The sequence below is a fragment of the Echeneis naucrates genome, chromosome 1, assembly GCF_900963305.1.
Source record: "Echeneis naucrates chromosome 1, fEcheNa1.1, whole genome shotgun sequence".
Lineage (NCBI taxonomy): Eukaryota > Metazoa > Chordata > Actinopteri > Carangiformes > Echeneidae > Echeneis > Echeneis naucrates.
Window position 1 is genome coordinate 14,382,270 of NC_042511.1, and position 20,891 is coordinate 14,403,160.

Genomic DNA, 20,891 nt, shown 5'->3' on the forward strand with positions numbered 1-20,891 from the left:
GAATGCAAAAAAGCGTTTCCTTTGTGACATCACCCTTGCCCTACAGCTTTGCCCTCTGCAAGGTTAAACACACCAAAGGGTTAGCTAAGTCAGACAAGTCACACACACATACACTTGCTCTTCTGCAACTCGGCTCTTTTGTTTGACATAAAAGTCTGTCCGAGGATGTAAAACACAATAGTGAAGAGAGTAGGAGAACAAGTAAGATGAACAAGAACAGTGGCAGGAAGAGATAAAGTCAAGGATGCCTGGGCATGGGCCACAGAGCACATTACAACACAACAAAAGAGAAGTGGGCTGAGTCTGAAGCCCACAGGACAACAAACAACATCCAGGTAGAGGAGGAGAAATGTTGAGAGAGATAATGCTGGAAGACAGTGGAGCAAATTGGGCAGCAAGGATGAAATGATATGCAGCACAAGAAGGGGTGAGACTGAGTATGGCAGTGTGTAGATGTTTGCCATGCAGGGATAGATCAATACCCGTACAGGCCTATTATAGATTAAAGCAGCAGATTTCATTTGGCTTCATTTCATGCTACTTCCTTGCCTATTTCCACTGATCTCTCTGTTAGACACACAGAGGGTGAGAGAAAGAGTTCAAATGCCCAGAATCAACTGAAATGCATTTTAAGATTTGCTTCATTTACAAAACAGATAAAGCCAAATTGTCCTCAAAGGCAAATAATTTAAATGTCTTCGGGTAACGGAACACAAAGATTTACTGATATCAGTTTCTAACCTTAAGTGCAATTCCACAGTCACAAAGGATGTTTGGTTGATTTTCCAACTCTCACTTATAATTTAGGAGAAACTTGAAACTTGAAACTTGAAGATCTGATCACAGGTTATTTGGTCATGTTGCTATGCAGTTGCAGGTCAATTCAGATCAATCACAACCCACATAGTCTTTCAAAGGCATATTTAACAGTAAATAAATGTGAAATTATTTCTAGATTATACATAAGAGGATTTACTTCCCAAACATTATTACTTTTGTTGTAGAATTTAAGACATTATATACATACTCTTACTTACTCTGCATAGGCTTGAAATTAAGACCAGAACCAGGTGTGTAGTTAGATGGATCATAGGTAAAAATGCAAGAGGTGTTCAGGGGACTGGCAACATCACATTAGCTAAAATACATGATCAATGAAAGGATGTCAAACATCCCAAAGGTAAATATGTTATGTTCAAAAAATATCTCTGAACTGGTAAATGAATGCTTTAAAAGGTAACCCATAGTTTGTCCTTTTGACCATTGAGGTGGTTATTTAGTATTTTAATTTGTAAAGATAAGTCCCAAATGCAGTCTGAACAGAGTCTAGAGGAAAAAAAGCAATTATGTGGTATTGAACATCATTGAGCACAGACAGAGAAATTATTTCTTAACAAATGACATCCTAAAATCACCAAAACTATACCCAGCCCACGTCTGACAACATCTGGTTGGGTAGCAGACATTTTTCTGTGCTGGTTACATTCCAAGTGCTCCAGAACATAACGGTACATATCTGAAGACATCTGTAAAGGGAAGACCAAAGAGATGTTTCTCGATTTTTTCTCGCAGATTTTTGATGCTTGTGGTCCCTGCTGAATCGGCCTCGCGTTCAGCCATCACATATTTCATCACAACCCATCTCTTGCTATGCACCCCCCTGCTCCCCACCCTTGACATGTTGAGTGCTCACCCCTGCCAGCCCGTGCCACCTCCTCCTTTCCCCTTCACCCCCTTCCACGCCATGTTGGCAGCCAGGGCAGGGCAGGTGGCCAAACCTGTCAGTCAAAGCACCGTCGCCACGCGGCAACACCACAGACACCAATTACCACACAGCGGGGGCGCGGCCTGGCAACCGCATGGCAACCACATGGTCCAATCAGGGTACACAACAACAGGGACCAGGAAAGGCCAAGAAAAGTAAGCGATGCTGTACGTGTGTGTGTGTGTGTGTGTGTGTGTGTGTGTGTGTGTGTATGTGTGCGCGCGCAGTGGAACCACGTTCAAATTATTCAAAACCAAGATGCCACATGTCTGCGGGTTTGACAAAAGACAGGTAGTCATTGTGTCCTTTTAATATCCGTTAGATGTCCCTTTAGTGTAAATTTTCAATTAAAAGGCAAAAATTATCTCAAGTCATCGGTTGATAATCAGAGTGGTTCTAATTAAACACACGGTCCTGACTCATGACCAGTTTTGCTGGCTTCATGTTTAAAAAAAGATATGAATTAAAAATTGCCCCAAATCATGCTTGGATGGTTTGTACCTGACACATTACAGGACATCAAGAACAGTGCAACATCCCCCAAGGTTCGTCCCAAGTAAAAAAAAAAAAAAAAGACACATTTACAGTCCTAGCAAACAAATCAAACAAATCACCTGGTATCAAATTACAACATTGGCCTAGACTTTGACCAATGAATTTGCCTTAGGTTATAAAGTTCATTAGGGCCTATGGAACTATGGTTATTAACGGCAGTAAGCCAGCTCTAACAAGCCATATTATCTGGAAACACAAAGTCAATGTATCAAAAAGTTTTTAAAATTACACTATATGATACAAATCTACAAATCACAGCACTCAGTATAATTATAACCAAACAACTGTAAAATTTGTTGATAAATTGACTAATCAATCAGAACAAATAGATTTTTTTTAAGTTGTAATGCCATTACCTAAGAGTTGAGAGTTTGAAATTGTGAGGATTGGGTTTTTTTTGTTTTTTTTGGGGGGGTTTTGTGCAAATTGAGTGTCTCTTTGATTAAGAACTATTTTTTTTTACAATTTGAACAACACATTTAAATGAAAATAGTTGTCAGCTCAATCCGAAATGTAAATTGTAACCGCATTTACCTGTATGTTTAAACTGTACACTTTCCACAGTTGTCCGTATTAGGAAAGTAAAAAAAAAAAAAAAAAAGGAATTACTCTCTTCTATCTGCTGCCCCATGTATTTTGATCGGTAGGCCCATGAGGAACAAAGTTCTGAACAGAGTTTTAACTTCACCCACCACAATGGCAAAGCAGCCTCAGTCAACAAGTGTTTATATTTTATGGTCAAATTCAAACTCATGTATTGCTAACAAATAAATGTTGCTGATAACACTGACCAAATTATTCCGGGCGTCCCCTTTTGTCTTCTGCGGCAAAACACACCAACACATCAACACACAATGTCTGTAAGGGGCAAATATATTTTAATAAAACCAGTGAGTTGCAACCTCAATTTCATTTTGATGAATTTCCTCCTGCGGGAGTGAGCCAGGCGGTGGGCGGGAGGGCGGGAAGGCGGGAGAGCAGGAGAGGGAAGTTAGGTGATGGGGGCTGGGAGGCAGATAGAATTTTCATGATTGTTATTTTTGTTATTATACAGAGAGAGAAAGGGAGGGGGCTTTAGATAAACGCCGTTACTTTATCTGAGGCATTTTGTGGAGCGCTCCATTATCGGGCAGGTTGGGCACGTCGAGGGGGTTATTTTTCTGAGGGATCTTTGGCCCCGGTAATTAAGCTCCATTCACCAGGCCCTGTTCCCCAAATTAAAAATTTGTCATTAAGTGGAATTTACCATAATGCCTTTTTATCTGCCGGCGCTTCAGCATGCATGTATGCGCACATGTTTGTATGTCTGTGTGTATTTGACTCTGAGTGTGTGTGTGTGTGTGTGTGTGTGTGTGTGTGTGCGCAAGTGGAGGGAAAAAGTAAAGGAGGGGCAATAGGAACGGACAACCAATGAGGGGGTAGCACTGTGGTCGCAAACACATACAGGTACACACACACACACACACACACAGAGGAGAAAGGGCAAATTGAAAATCTGAAATAATCCTGGACAGCAGCATGCATTTGCATGAGCAAACAGCACGCCAATGCACATACACACTCACATTCACACACAAACTCGTCAATCCTTCAAATCCAGAGCCTATGGGGTAATTAAATAATGGTGCTTTAAAGTTTTAATTTAGATTTGGGTTTTTCCTTCCTCCTCCTACTGTATTCCAAACAGCTTTCTCCCTCTCTCACACACAATTTGCCACAGTGTGTTATAGGCTTCATCCAGAGAGATAGCCCTCTCTGGGCAGGGTACATTTGAGGGACTGAATGATTGAAGAGCAGAATCTCTGTCTCTATAGGCTTTATAAAACAATACAATTATTAGTCTTTAATTAGAGCAGCCCCTCTGTGGGACAGGGGACAGACGAAGAACAATAGAGGATTAGAAGAGGAGCTCCTAATATGGCTCTTTTATCACTTCATTCAAATACAGTTTATAAATGCATCCAGCTGTTTTTTACCTGGCCAAGTTAGAAGTTGGCCGTAGATTTAGGAGAGAACTGGAACAAAATACCGCCTCAGGGCTGAAGATACTTAAAATTTCCATTGTCTTTAAATGGTTATTGTTAGTAATTTATGTCAAAAATAATGGTGGCACCCTGGTGGTGTAGGGGTTTAAGGATCCATCCATGAACCATGACGTCCTCTGTTGCATGTCATTCCAAACCTCTCTCTCATCATTTCCTCCATGCTATCTCTACTGTCAACTCCCTTGAAAAGGCAAAATCCCCAAAGAAAGGTTTAAAAACACAACTGTAACATTGTTTTTTTTTACTTAATGTATCCTTACTTTTTTTAAACCTGTTACACAATTTAAGAAGATAATAGATTGCGTCGCTGATTAAACATCATTATTCAATACAAAGCAACTACTGTATTATCTTAAATCAAGGCCCAGCAGTATGATTGAACAAGTCAAACAAGAGACTAGCAGGAAATAGCATTTTCTGTGATGTTAGACTATGTTTCATGATGCGTCAACATGAAATTCAAAGCCAGCCCAATAATTCAATTTTGATGCAAGCTGAAACCAAAACACATGCATTAACACACAAGGAGAGAACCAGTCACTTGCTAGAAGATGATACTGAGACATCTAACGTCACGCAATGGGGACTGAAGCTGTAAAGTGTGGGCTGTGATACATAATGGTGAATAATGATTTGTAACGTCACTGGGTGTAAAGAGTCAACTCCGCAATGTTGATAATCAAAGAAACTCACACTTCCAACTGTGGCAGCCCTCCCTCTTCCTCATGCTCCTGATCCAGGGACAGGAAAGTCCATTGACTCAAAATAAACACGAAATATGCCGCACATGTATAAATTATTAATCCTTTATTTCACCAGGCAGATTGCTTGAGATAAAAAAAATCTCTTTTTCCTAGCAAGGCCTGGCCTTTCTATTAATGCCTCTTGGAGAGCCATTGGAGAGTGAAAATTGGGAAAACTTTTATTTCCAAGAAGAAGACAGGGGGTGATTTGGTGGAGGGACAGTGAAAAGGAAAGCAGAGGAAGAGAGGAGGAGAAGGAGTAGGAAGGAGGGGCGGTGAGAGAGGGGGGGGGGGGGGGGGGGGGTGGACAGATGGCAGAGGTTATGCCTGGCTGACGGGATGAGGCTGTCCTGTGCATCAGTGTGAGTGTGTGTGTGTGTGTGTGTGTGTGTGTGTGTGTGTGTGTGTGTGTGTGTGTGTGTGTGTGTGTGTGTGTGTGTGTCCCGCACCCCTTTTCCTTGGAATCCTTTCCCTCAATTTCCCATGAATCTTTGTGTATACACAACTGCATCAAAATCCATTTCACTAAAAGTTTGATGTGTTTTTGCTTGAATATCAAAGCCTGTGATTGGCTCAGTTGACTCCTTATTGGCTGGAGATCAGATTCAGTAATGAACAAAATAATTAGGTCTTCCTGCATGTGATTGACAGATAAAACCTGGTTAAAGTAAGCTAGAAATAGAGTCGAACAACAACATGCTGTCAAAATTTCTAAGTGTGTGTCTAAAATATTGTGCAGGGGGGAAAGGCAAAAAGACAGGGGGAGAGGGGAGAGATAGGGGGTCTTATTTACTGTCGTTTAATTTGCTTCCCTCTGCACCGTCCATCCCTTGGATTTTCTGACAGGTAATAAAAAGCAGGAGCTTTCCTGACAAGCCTATTTGAATTTGGATTGAATAATATAACTGTAGGGTTTCCCACATAACGCTCTGTCCAAGCGTGCAGTGGCACACAGACACTGGCAGCCCCTCTGCCTGCCAGAGTGTGAGTTTTGTGAGTGTGTGTGCACGTACATGTGTCTGTGGTGCTCACAACTACATGCCCACAAGTACACTAACTTACGAAAACACAGAGGTGCTTACGTCATGGTAGTTAATGCAACAGCAATAATGAATTCCTGCAAGTAGCCACCATGCCACTCCCATATTCTAATCTCCACATCTCGGTCTGAACCTCTCTTCCCTTTTTCTCACCCCCCTTTCTTCCTTATTCCCTCACTTTGCCTCCTCTACCGCCCCAGATCCCTTCATCCCACCTCCTCTTCTTGTCTTACCTCATGCTCCCCCACTGCCCTCCCCCCTCCTCCTGCTGCTCTCAGTAGCTGCTGAAATCCCATTCCCCGTGGGGCAGGCTAAATTGAATTGGTGTGTTTATATGAACAACAGGGCCGTTGCTTTAATATACCTTAGAGTTTATGCCTAATGCCTCCTTGCTAATACCTCTGGAGCTTGCCGGCCTCACTCAACACACGTTGCTTTTATGGTAGTCATAAAAGAGACAGAATAGCGAGGGAGGAGAACGGAGAGATACTGTGGGAGTGAGCCTGTGTTTGTAAGCAGAGGGGAGAAAGAGGTGTGAAGCCTGTTAATACATCTTAACAAGCTAACTCTGTTTTTAATCATACCTCTTTAAGATCATCCTACAGTATCCCCCTCCAGAAACCTGCACACACATGCACACACCAGACCCTTCCACTGTGGGGTGTGAATGAAAAGAAAAGAGGAGAGACAGAAAGGGAGGAAGATTTTTTTAGATTAGTGAGTAATGCTGAATAAATATCCGGAGATTTGGTTGAGGGAGTCAGTCATGCTCGTCGACTTACAAACATGCTCCATTTTCTCTCTGTCTCCCCCCTTCTTTCTTCCTTTTCTTTCTCTACCCCGTCCCCCCTTTCTCCTCTGGCCCTGTGTCAGCCTGCAAAAGGGCCACAACACAAAGGAAAGAAACGGCCTTGAGACACTCAACCCAATTACTATTGATCAGTCTGCACTCAGAGGAGGGAAATACGCTCACCTGCACACAAACACATACACGGCCATACAGACACGAATCTGTGTGGCGATATAAGGTCACTGACAGTTATTTGTTCACAGCTGATTTTTAAACATTGAGCAATGCAGGAATTATTAAGGACGGGGTATAGGACTGTCACCTTTCCCATTTTATCAGTTTTACAGCAGAAGAGTCTGGGTTGTCATTTAGTTTTCATATGGGAGGTGCAAAAAGCATAGTGGTCACACACCGGAATCACTATATTCATTTGTCGTTGATTTTGCTCAAAGAAAATACACAAGTTTAGTTCAAACAGTTACACAAAAAACATGAATGCAAAGCCAGAGAACAAGATAAGTAGGGTGATGGGGGTCACTAACAAAAAAATTTGTAGTGTGAATCCCAAACCATAACACAGTACTAAAGAATTAACTTGAAATCAGATCCATTTTCTTGCGTTATTACCGAGCACTACTTAAATCAAACCTGCTTTTACGTTTGATGAAGATTCTCTCGAACAGAGAGATTTTGTTAAAATTTATTTGAACTGAATCTCCATCATATTTTGGGATATAGTTTTTACTTGCACAACAACTCCAGGATAATTCTCTCAAGTCTAGAAATAGAGAAGTTTCTTCATGCAGCTCAATAGCTTTCCCTTAGTTTCTTCATTTCAAATCCATTTAAAATTTGCTAAAAGGTGGGGAAACCAATTACATTTTGCATTGCTGACAATTAATTTGTTTTAATTCACTACTTGCTGAGATGTAGAATCTCACCTTTGATGAAAACTGAACTCTCGGCAAGATTATTTTAAGCACTTGGCTGAATTATATTAAACTTTAAAAAAGAAAAATGAATAATCTGAATGTGAATCTGGGAAGCCTGTTTGTTAATCTTGTTCTGACTCTCGTGAATGTTGTTGAAATACATATCTAAATAAATATCTTGAAGGTAAAAAGTTAAACTGTAAAAACAAGTAGATAACAGCTTTAAATTGTGAAGTTTGGTAACTAAAGAAGAAACCTGAAGCAGAAGCTAATTCTGAGAATAACATGCTTGATGAGACTGCATAAAATCCAAATACTTTCTCTGGGAATGCATCTAACAACTGAAAACCAAGTTTGTGATGCCCTGCCTGAAGGTGCACGCATCCATGCCCACAGACATACAAAACTAGTCTCACATTAGGGGTGTGATGAACTCTGCGTGTTGTCTGGAAGCTCGTGCAGAAATATCAATGACTTAACTCCCCAACGACTTGGCAACTATCTCTTTCACTCTGATTTTATCCTCAATAATTAATTTTCTCTCCCAACGCCGACTTCAGCTTTATCGGTTTCCTGCTGGCAGAATCCAAGTATTCCATTTAACCATAATCCCCGGGATAAAAGGGCAGCCTAGGTGTGCTAATGCACAGGCATGTGTGCAGGGGAAAAGTGCACGAGGAAAGACCTAAACTGAATTTAGACATACCCAATGTTAGAAAAAAATCTGGCATACGGACGTGGAGCATGAGCTAGTCACACCAATGCAGGGCCATTTCTACAACGTAAGAAATTTAGCCCAGTAACAAGTCACATTTTCCACAGTCAGACTGATATGGAGAGTGAGGACACCCTTAGCTATATAACCACTCAAACAGATCTCAGATACAAGATGGATTAGCACAGGCAAGCCTATTGCATGAATCCAGACCGTGCAAGCCCAGCATAGCAACAGCCACGTAACCAGGGCTTGGTCTAGTGGCATAGAGGGATGGTTAGGAATGGGAGTGGAGGCATTAAAAAAAATGGAATGGATGGTGGGAGGGGTCCAGCTGAAGGGTTCGAGGGAAGAAAGGTAAAGATACGTGGTCATGTTGAATTTTTTGTCATATCCCCTCCGTGCTCGTTTCTGAGATTTCAGGAGATCATGCTGATAAATGACCTTCTCCTCATGACCACGTTAAAATCCTTTTCACTACTACAACAAACATGTTGATATCCAATTCAGGCCAAAACTCTGTACTCATTATTTAGCGCCAAAGAAGAACGATCAAACACGTGCACTACCATTCAGAGGCTGCATTTGAACTGGTATTTTAATATTTGTAGTTTACAGGTTTATATTATTTTATAATTAAATAGGAACTTTAACCACTCTGTTAATTTAGGTAATACAACCGATGTAAATACACAGTAAACATGAGGAGAGGGGAAAAAAATCCTGATTGTTATAGGAACTTAATCTTAAGATACTTAATGTTTTTTAAGCATTTTGTACTATTATCAGTTGTGCCCTTGTTTGACATGAAAAAATTGCTGACTGACTGACTGGTCTGATCTGGCATTTGCCTCCCATGACAACTGCTGGAGTATTTAGCATGTTCCACCAAATCAAACACATAAATCCTGGTATTTAAAGGCCTATTAACTGGCAATCTCCGCGATCCTAATGGGACTCCTAATTAGAGCGTTACTGAAAGCAGGTGTGAGGGAAAGGTCAAGCAGTAAAGCTTGCACTGCACATTATCGCATGGAGCATTATCATCAATATACAGTAATATATGGGGGGGGGCTACATTAGTGTGCAATCAAGAAAATAAGAAAAACAAGACAGGAAGCGACAATGAAGATGAGGAAAAGATGGCGGACAAACTGCAGTACGGAAAAAGAATGACAAGAGGACGACGATGAAGCGCGATTAACTGAAATGGTGGCGATTGCCAGCTAGGCCAGACCAGGCCCAGCTGGTCTCTGTCTGACAAGTGCCTTAATTAAGAGACATGGGGAGAAGGCTTGGAACGGCCACATACACACTGCCAGGAGCCTCTGGAGAGGAAACTGCTAAACAGCAACACTTGTGTGTCTATGTGCTACACTGCCAAACACACACACACACACACACACTCTCCTCTGGGACCTTGTGAAAAACATTGTCTTGCTATTATTAGGCAACCCCTTTGCATACCAGAGTGAGAGCATACTAACCCTAAACGTGCGTCTTTGTGTTTGGGATTCTCCCTCTTATGCTGTTGACTGTTAAACTGAACTTCTGATCTCAAAAAAGGTTTCATCCCAACTGCTACTGGTGCCACTGCCCACAGAGCTGAAAGAGGGTAGAAGAACCAGGCAAGTGGGGAATGGACGAGTGAGACTGCCTCTGGCCCCCTGCTCCATTTCACGCAGCCCTTTTCTCCCGTTCTTTGACCCAAAAATGTATTAATATTAATACATATCCCCTATATATATATATATATATATATATATATATATATATATAAAAAATAAACCACCCTTGGCTGCCAGTTAATAAAGCCCTCTCAACAACCCCTCCCTGCCCGAAAGACAATAGGGGGAAAGTCCTCCAGCCAAATAAAAGAACAGAAATTAATACATTCCCACAGGAGGTCCTGCTGTCCCACTGTCACCCCAACAATAATTTGATTTCCTATGGATTGATTGCTTAATTACAATGATTATTATTGGTAATTGTAATTGACATTTTTCCCCCTCTGCTAGTCCCCTATCTTCCCTCTTGTCCTCCTCTTCAGATCCCCTTTCGGACAAGTGAGATGAGGAAAATCGAGAAAAACAGAATGCCATTTAAAATACTCTTATTGTCTCACGTATGCTGTTCACCATTACGTACAATGAGGGATTAAAGTGTTGAGCCTTAGACGTTTTATTTAATCATACATGAGCGTGTGTGTGTGTGTGTGTGTGTGTGTGTGTGTGTGTGTGTGAGAGAGAGAAAGAGTAGATGTCTTATGCTGTAGCTTCAGGGCACAATGTCTGCTGCAGGTCTGCAGGAAAAGGTAAAGAGAATCCTGCTCTCAGTGGGATACCCTGGTTAAATAAAAGTTAAAGCAGAGGAGTGGGATTCCCTATTCTATCCCCCTCTTCACACACACACATACACACTAAAGTACAGTGGGGACCCTCTGGTCTCCAGTTTATTACCCCTTCCTCCAGGCTACAACTACTGCAAACAGGAGGCTGCATGCTTTTGCTAAAAAAAAATATTTATCTATTTTTTTTTTTTAATGCCTGACACTCTTTCTGACACCTTTGTCAGCACATTGACATCTAATAACGGAAATCAAAAATCACAATTCATCCAGCACATTAAAAAAATAAATAAATAAATAAATACGACCATGATGAAAACCATTTAATTTAACGTCACATTCGCTCTCTCTCTATTCGAAACTAAAGACGGTGAAACTCCGTTCCAGTGGGCCAAGGCACGGTTATTGGGCTCACCTCAGGCGTGGTGAGGCTGACATCGGCTCTCCCTCTCACACACAAACACACACAGGGCACATAGAAACGCACAAACACATACACACTTTTTTCTTTAGATGCACACACCTTCACACTCCAACACACACATCTAACCTCGTAACACACTGTCACTTTCACTCACAAAATGTTTTCTCATTTCTCCAACACAAAATAATCATACTCTCATAGGTCATTACAAATATCTTTGATGCAAGTCTTGCCAGTTATAATAAATTATCAAATGATTATTGAGAAGAATAATTGCACATCAGTTCAAAATGACGTTTTCAAGGCAGCAAAGGTTTGGGTGTGTGGGTGCCTGCAAGTTTAGCCAAACTGCTTTAAATTATATTTAAATGCTTTCCCTCACTCACTCTGAAGAACAAACGGCAAGCATCAATACAAATGAGCACCTGCAGCCACAGCCACAGATGTCTGTGGGTATTTTTTAGTCAAAGTTTCCAAGAAAAAAAAAATATTTTCATAGATTATTTTGACAAAGATTACTTTCAGACAGGATGGCTTTTCTATTTGAGATACAGATAAATATCATGTGAATATAAATGTGAGCACAGAGAAGAGATACACGGCATCCCTTCAGCAGAAACAGAGCTGAAATTAGAAAGTGTCTTCAGCAGCTAACACCAACATAATAATTGCATCATTTAATACTAGTAGACAAAAAGGAGGTGCAATAAGAAGAAATTATTAAATCTATATAAATCTCAAAATTAAACATCTATGCCATACGAAACTTCTTTTTTGCCTATGTCACATTGATCAATTTCAAATTTGACCAGAACCATTGAGCAAAATCTAATATGTACATTAATTCAATTCAGAACTAATCCATCAGATGATTGTCAAAACCATATCAACTTAAAGATTTAAAGAAACTGATTCAAATGTTGCCGACATCATGAATCAGAAACAGCTCACAAAACAGTCCACAAGACAACAGCTATTTCATTTTATTCTAAATAAATGAATAAACAAACTGTGTCATCAGATCCCTCAGTGTTGTACGGAGGCACATCAGATCAAGTGTTTCATGAGCGGGTTCGAGTGTAGTATCATCAGCAACACAGAGACAGTATCTGACAGACAGTGCATGTGGTCAGCGTGAGTGCAGACAGGTTGAGTGATTCAGAGATCTTAGCCCGGAGACAAACTACCCCATCCTTCTTCTGGCCTGTCTGATCCAGTTTAGTTTCCCCACTCTCATCTCTTCCTCTGTCTCTTCCCCTATGGCTGATGCTCAGCCCTGCTGTCTCTACTCACACACAGATTTCTTTGGATAGAAACTCAAGGATCAGAATCTCGGCTGTATAAATGGCCGCTTTTCCTCAAATTTTCCATGTTAATACAGGGAAAGCTGGAGGTCAGGAGTGTTGAGTAATACAGGGCTTAAGCACAACTGATAGACCTGAATTGAGAATTGATCCATTTATGAACAGGGACGTAACAATGAAAGACAAAGGGAATTTACAGAAACTTTTTTCACGGCTGTGCAAGGTCTTAGTAAAATAGCAAATGTAAAAGGCTGAGTTTACAGTATACTTATCACTCACATGCTGATGCTGAGTATGATGATAAATGACCACAAATGTCATCTTCAACTAAATAAGACCTTTCCAAAAATTGCAAAAAACTAAAATACATCTTTTCAACAAGCACATTCCATGTAGAGACCAATTACTTATTAAGTTGCCCCACAACAAATACTCAAAGAACATGATGACCAATGTGTCTGGGGGCTATCACTAAATAAGACCGCTTACTGAGCGGGTTTTTGATTCTACAAAGAAACTGCTGTTTCGTTCACAACATCTCAGTTTTCCCTCACAAGCTTTTTGAAAAACGAAAGCATCAGACTCTGAACTGAATTTTTACAATTTATTTTGCATGCACTAATATTAGACCTACAGAGTTGTCTAATCTAATTTGCATATCTTCTGTAAAAACTGGATAATACAAGACAAACTATGGCACAGCGATTTCATGCTGAGTGTGTCTCTGTGTGTGTCTGTGTGTCTGTGTGTCTGTTCAAACACACTGTGTGGTAGTGTGGGTGTGGTGTTACACCTCGTGTGGCACTGGGCAGCCAAGATAAGAGCTGATCCTATCCATGCCTCCCTTCTGCAGCGCCTGTCCGCCCGCCCACCCACACAACCACAAGGCACACACACAATGCCACACACACACACACACCTAGCACTGACACAGTTTATGTGGCACCCAACATGCCACTGTAATCTCATTTTACAATCCCACTGCCCTAAACATAAACATGCATTGTCTCATAATCAGAGCCACAAACACAGAGAAGCCAAATAAATAAATATTTCACTGTTCATACTGTCAACTGCTATGTGAGTGACAATTCTACACAGCTCAAATATACAAAGGCCAAGTGAGGTGTTCAAGCTGCAGGAGAAAGCAGCAGGCCGAAAGTAGTATCACTCACTCACAAAGCAGAATGAGTGAGACTATGAAAACATGTTTGCTATGCCAACCCAAACTGGACAGCATGACAAGACTATGAATTATAGCTGCTCAGAGGAAGCCAAGACAAGAGAACAGAAGATGGAAAAGAGAAGAGAAGAGATGAGAAGAGCTTACCTTCCTCCTCTGAGACAGAGAGAGACCTTTTGATTCAAACACACAAACACACGCCTTTCTCTAATTTGCCAAGATTTAAAACACACACACACACACACCTGACAGACACACACAGTCAAACATACTCTGATGTGATCGGCCACCCCGATAGTGAGCCAGAGCTGACGCTAAGCCTCAAAAAAAGTTTGGTGTGCACTGACCAAGACCAAAGGGGCCAAAGGAAAAAAAAGAAAAAAGAAACAAGAAGAGAACTGGGGGGAGTGACAGAGAGATAGAGAAAAAAAGTGTAACCACTGAGTGAAGTTTAACCACTTACAATTCAAGTTTAGCTTCAGCACACCCCGCCTTCACCACAGATTCATTCACTGGCATGTACACGCACACCTCTCCGGGTGGGAGAGGCACTGAGCTGGATTTTGGGAAGCCCTGCTTTCTCTCTGTTGTTCCGTCTGGTTGCTGCTGCACGGCTGCCGGACAGGCAGACGGCTCTCGCTCATCCCCTTTTCTCTACTATCTTTTCTCTTCCCCTTATCCAGTGTCCCTACAGATCCACCCACCACCAGCTGCCCCTTACAACCAGGTGACAGATAGCCACTCGGCCTGTGCATGTGTGTGTATGGGCTTTCATGTGTCCCTGTATTTGATAAAAAAAAAAAAAAACATATGTGAGGGAGCGAGAAGAGATTAGATTGTAAAAGTATATGAACAAGTGACACCATGTGGGAGAGAGACAAAATGAGAAAGAGAGAAAGAGGATGAAAGGATTCAATTTCTGGAGGTGAGAGGGGGAGACTAAGTGTAGTGAATGTGATTTGATGGTGATGCTGAGATGGGGTTTAAGCGTACAAATACTATTAGTCACTGCTGTGCGAACTTGTTACTCACACTCTCGCTCTCTCTCACACACACACATGAAAAAAAAGAAGGGGAAAAAAAAAAAAACAAGCTAGCACCTACCCAAAAGATTCAACATGCAACACGGCAGATAAAAAGAGAAAACAATCTTTTTATTTATCCAACATCCGCAGGTTATGGATGTAAATGCTACCGTAACCATAGAAATTCAACCAGCCACATCTTGGTGACCTGACATTGGCCCTCTCGCCCAAGTATTTGAAACTAAAAGTATGAAGCCTTCACCTGGTGAGAGGAAAAAAAAAAAACAAATGGAACAAAAATGGAACACAACAAGTGTGCTGCAGGTACTACTCATACTTGTATAATGTATACTTTGCACAGTACACATTATTTTACATGTGTAGAGTAATACACAGTTTTATTATGTGCTTTTTCTCTTTCTGTATATGAAATCAGTACACGTCACTGTTTGATACTAACAGCAGAGAGTGCAGATGTTTATCTCAGGAAAATATCTTAATCGTTCAGTTTTGCAAAAGTCCTTGTAGCTGCTGCTGAACATTTTGCAGTTGTGACCATTTCCTTCATTTCCCTTATGGAAAGAATTATGGGATAGCTCTGTCTGCATTAACAGCACAAAAGTCAAGCATATATTTGCTACACATACTGTTTAGTGCGCATTATAATGAAAAGGGCATTGATGACAGGCCTCTCTTGCCCTCCTGCTCCTTTAGTTCTGGGGAATTCCATATTTTCCTACTTGTTAACAAATCCCCTGAAAAGACCAAGACTAACAATGCTATCTGTACCTAGTGGCCTCTGGACATAGTAACCTTAAACACAAAATTATGCTTTCATTCACAGTTTTTGTTTTGGGCACTAGGACTAGCAAAATTAACACTAATGGCCATATATAGCCAGGACATGACCTTGGCACGTGGCAGGACTGTTAATATAACACATTTTATGGCTTCCTAATTTGTTTACATATATATATATATATATATATATATATATATATATAACAGAAGTCAGTAGCATGAAGGAATATGTAATATTAGACTTCATTCTTTTTAGGATCAATCCATTGTTGCTTTTGAACTTGTGAAATGATTAAATTCATTTCATTTTTGCCCCCTTTTATGTGAACACACAACAAAACAAAATCTCCCCCTCAGAATTAGTGCATCACATATAGCTAAGGCACAAGATTGTTGAGACTCATTCCGAAAATGTCCTTATTTCTTTTTTTCTCCAACAAAACCCTCCCTCATTCCTCCCACTTTAAGACCCTTTCCACACCACACCCATGGCCCCCCATGGTCCCCCATGTGCAGATATGAGGTCAAGCTCCAAAGATCACAGAGAGAAGCCAAACGAGAGAGAGGGAGAGAAAGAGACACAGACCTAAAATCCTCCTTTCCTCCCAAAACCAGGCCAAAACCTCCAGCCTTCCCACTAACTCTAGACCCCCTCCTTTAGCCCAGTTGTGTGTAGAGGAGGCAGTGAGCACTCTTGCAGAAACATCAGCCCAGGGAAATTCAAATGAGGAAGAAACAGTGAGAGAGACACAGAAAGAGGGAGAGCGGGAGAGAGAGCACAATAGTGAGAAAATAGGATAAAAGAATGAGATGGGGAGAGTGTTAGGTAGGAGGGAGTGGGGGGGGGGGGGGGGGGGGGGGGGGGGGGGGGTTTCGAGCTGGAGAGTAGCTGGAGAGGTTGCTGAGGCTGCAGGTTAAGATAATGTGTAGATCTGAAGAGATTTGCAGGGAACATTTTTATTCATTTTTTGATTACTCCCATCTCTCCCAATCTCCCCTCCCTCTCCTCCTCCGTTGTTGTCTCTCAGTTTGTTTGTTTTTGGCATTAGCATTATGACTGTTGGTATGGGTGTGTATGTACACATGCATGCCGATTAGAAGTGGAATATTTTATAAACAAATATTCACATTCACACAGGCCCGTGCGCACATATCAATACGTAATGCACACAGCCATACTTAAAGATGGATCAGAGAACAGAGCGGCTGGGCAGACAGTGCCAGGAATACTAAGAGCTTACAAATTCGTAAACATGCAGACACAGATGCTGCATATGTACATAGAAACATGCACTCACAGAATGTTCATGGTGTCATCCATTGTTGTGGGCGCTCCTTATCAATGTGCTGCAGGTAGGCTAAGTGTTCTGAATGAGCTGGACCATACAAAATTACTCACTGCTTCTATTCTCCAGGTCTCATACACGACCAAATGCATAAAAACATATCAGAAAGGTGTGAACAATAGACAACATACCCAAGGCAGACACGTACAGAAACAAATAAACGAGGTCCGATCTAAAAACCAAACACACCTGCATTGCTGTCAGACCCTCCCTCCAGGTTGAGTGAGATGGACTGGTCTCCATCCTGCTTCCCTCGACCCAGGATCATCCAGTTCTCCAGGCAGTCTGAATCCGCTGAATCAGAAGAGTCAGACGAATCTGATTCAGATGTGGATTCAGACTCTTCTGAATCTGATTCTGAGCTGCTGGAAACCACAGTCACTGGGACAGCGAAGTTTCTCTTCCTTAGCTGGTCTACCTAGGTGGCCAAACAACAACCATACTGTACAAGTCAAGTTTAAGCAGTATGCATGCAGAGCACAGTGGAAAAACATCTGATCATGATGTGATCTATTTTTGACAACTTTCACATATAAGTCATGAAAGGCAAAACCTACAGTCCTGCTTCTGTGCAAAAAATATAGTCCATCTACATATGTTGAGTTGAGTATGGTTACATAAGTAAATCAGGTGCACATCTTTACATTTTTGAGCAGGAAAATCCCTTTTTGTTTCCCCAGACACCCCTTACTGCCTGAGTTGGTGTGGAGAGCAATGATAAATTTACATAATTATGGAAAAATCCATCAAACTCTGATCAAGTTAGTCAAAGACCATCTTTAAAGGTACTGAAGTCAGAATTGTATGTGTGGGGTGTTAGACTGTACATCCCCAGCACATCTAACCCCTGAAACAACCAACACTATGGGCAGTTTATACACATGGGATTCCTCCCCAATGTCATGTGATGGTGAGAATAAGTGTTTAATCAATATGCAAGAATAAACGTGTAGCCACAAGTCAGTTTCACTGTGTACTTCATATAATAGTGAGACCTAAAAAACAGAATCTGCCTGCTGTTTATACTACTTCAACAACATGGCACGAGCAACATTTTATATGAATCATAGTATTTATGAGTCTTTATCTCTATACTGCTCATCCTCCCTGTACAAAAAAGTATTTGAATGTATTTAAATCCTTTATAGGGCAATTGTTATTATAAGAGAAAATAAAGCAAAGTTGTTATAGGTCAAAATATTTCTGAGGAAACTAATTTAAAAAGTTTGTTTCTTAATAAATTCATCTTATTCCCAAAATTAAACAGTGAATCAATGTAAAACATATCCTCCATCATCCTCCCTCTTAAGGCTGATGTTGATGGTCAGGCACCACTGCTCGAATGGAGAGGGGCTGGTTTAAGACTTGGGAGGGCCTGTAGCCGCAACATGAAGAGTTTTTAATATCATCCAAGGTCATTAGACTAAACCATTAGGTACTAGAAGCCTGATTAAGGTTTAACTGACAGCTATTCCAGCAAACAATATGACCTTAACGTCAAGGTGGTGGAAAGGAGATAGCGGGTAAAAGAGTTGATTTTATCGCTTTTCTTCCAACATGAAGTTTTCTTAATAGTTTAACTAATGTACTATTATTAGCTTTTTAGTCATGATCATTTTATTGCACTCACATTAACAAAGTCAATTCAATTAAATGTGCCATTTGGGTAATCTTAAAGGGTTAATCTCTGGTCCTTGATTTCTCTCATTCAGCATAAAAAGGGCCTGTATAATAAAGCCAGTGGAAAATGTAGTTCAGTAGTTATCTCCAGCTTAACAGAATCTACTTGTGTGAATGATACTGCTGATAAGTACATACATTAGAGCAATCACAGAGATCATACGTAGCTCGCTCTCTGGCCTGTACCTGATGTACTGGGGTGGAAGTCTGGAGCTGGTGAGCACTCTGACCCTTAAGGGCACAGACTCCTTGGTCTTCAGCAGTGTCGTCATCATCAGAGACGGAGATGACCTCAGGGCTGGAGTCAATCACAATGACCTCCTCAAAGAGAGACGATGACAGCGTCTGATCTTTTGGACAATGTTTCCCCCTCTTCTGCTTGTCTGATTTTTCTCCCTCCTTCCTCTTCTTCAGGCATCGCCGTGGCTTGCTGGTATTAGGTGATTTGGGTCCATTATCTCCAGTGTTTTCTTGATCTCCATCAGACCCTGACGTTTTGTCCGTCACTTCTACCTGCTGGCCCTCGTGGCCCCCAGCGTTCTCACCTCTCTCCTGTACTTCCATCTCCCCAGCATTAGAGGAGTAATGGAGCTGGCTATAGAGGTGGAACTCCAGCTCACTGTTGGCCTCTGACCCATCAGAGTCTCCATCATCCTCTTGGTACAGCTCATTCTCCAACTCCTCATGGTCTTGACAATCACTGTACATCACTCTAAAAACTTACATTCGCACACTTCAACAACAGCCACACAGTCCGTCACTCACTCACTCACTCACAGATGGACTGATGGTGACCGCAGTGGCTTCAGCTGGCTGTGGGGATGAAAGCACAGACAAAAATAAATGTGGGCTGACATAACCAATTAATTGAAATTAACATTGGCATAATGCAGAAAACAATGCATTAAATTTTACTAAAACATTTGCAATCAAGTTACATGTTAAGAATGCATAGTACCATATTTGACACTTTTCAGGTTTTGATTTTAAGTTTCCATAAGAAGATATAGTTGCAATTTTAGGTTCCAAAAACCATCTTGGTGCAGTTCTGCATTTGCTCTCAGGCTTTTCCCTGAAACTCAGCTCAGGTACTGAAAGGCCAGATACAAGGCCCAAATGTCCAGCTGGAAGTTCAAAACTGATGCTAAATAACAATATATTGATAGATGCAATAAATTCAGCCTTTGAAGACATGCATGAATATCTCCCAGTAATAGGTCTGCTCTAAATATCTGCTCCAAAGTTATCCCAAGATCATGATTTCTTTGGGCCCTGAAATAAGTTCCTCCATTTAGCAAATATCAATTAACTGCTTGTTAGAAAATTAGAATAGCATCTATTTGATTATCAATAAATTGCTCCAAATATTTCTGCCAAAACTGGCAAATTTTCATTGGTTCCAGATTCTCAAATATGTGGATTTAACGTATTTCTTGAAGAAACAAGAATAAAGTCAATATATCTTTAATGTAAATATATAACATATATTTAGGTTTAGGAAATAACCTGAACCTGTGATGGAGATTTTATTTTTTTAAGAAGTTTCAATATACAAAAATAATTATCAATTAACCAATAATGAAAACAATTATTAATTTCTGCCCGAAGATAGTTATTTAATCTAGAGCACTGAAAAATAAGTGGACACAGGCCAGCATCAATTACAGGAAGGGCACAGATTTCGGTCTCGTTCTGAAATCCATAAGGGCTTGTTAACAAAGCTGAAAGCGAGCACGGTTCAGCTGTGCTCTTTTTTTTTTCTTTTTTTTTTTTTAAATCTGTAGACCAATTTCATCAGAGCTTTGGTGTAAAGACACAGCTTGGATGCTGGTTTATCATCTGTCTGGAGATTTCACCAGCACTTAACATAACAGATTATTTTTAGCGTTGGTGAAATCAGGCCCACATTGATTTCTTATGTTAGAAACATTGAACTCATCTACTCGTAAAACACACAGTGGCTAATTTTCCCCAATCGCTGTCTCTAAGTTACTCTCTTATAACACACACTTACAGACTGGACACAGAGGGGGCATCAGCCCATTGCTCTGTCCAGTCCTGCGTGTCTGTGCCATGATGGTTGGAAATGATTGGCTCGCAGACCGCACACACTGCAGAAACGCCACGCACGACAGTCACAAGCTGCCTGCCAGGGATTAAAGGGACAGAAAGAAGAGTTTGAATTGAGGAGGTAAT

The 20,891-nt window shown here is 41.0% G+C and overlaps 1 protein-coding gene across 2 annotated transcripts in view; it reads right to left on the reverse strand.

Moving 5' to 3' along the window:
- zcchc7 (zinc finger, CCHC domain containing 7) overlaps positions 1-20,891 on the reverse strand; it is a 42,638-nt gene that overhangs the window by 19,605 nt on the left and 2,142 nt on the right. The window contains exons 2-3 of one of the 2 annotated variants that reach the window (XM_029505281.1): positions 18,882-19,508; positions 17,205-17,433 (exon numbers count right to left, since the gene is read on the reverse strand). In XM_029505281.1, the coding sequence (XP_029361141.1) occupies positions 17,205-17,433; positions 18,882-19,403 (751 nt within the window). In that variant the 5' untranslated portion in view covers positions 19,404-19,508. Of the gene's footprint in view, positions 1-17,204; positions 17,434-18,833; positions 19,509-20,891 lie in introns of both variants that reach the window. The other variant, XM_029505275.1, reaches the window with a different exon arrangement.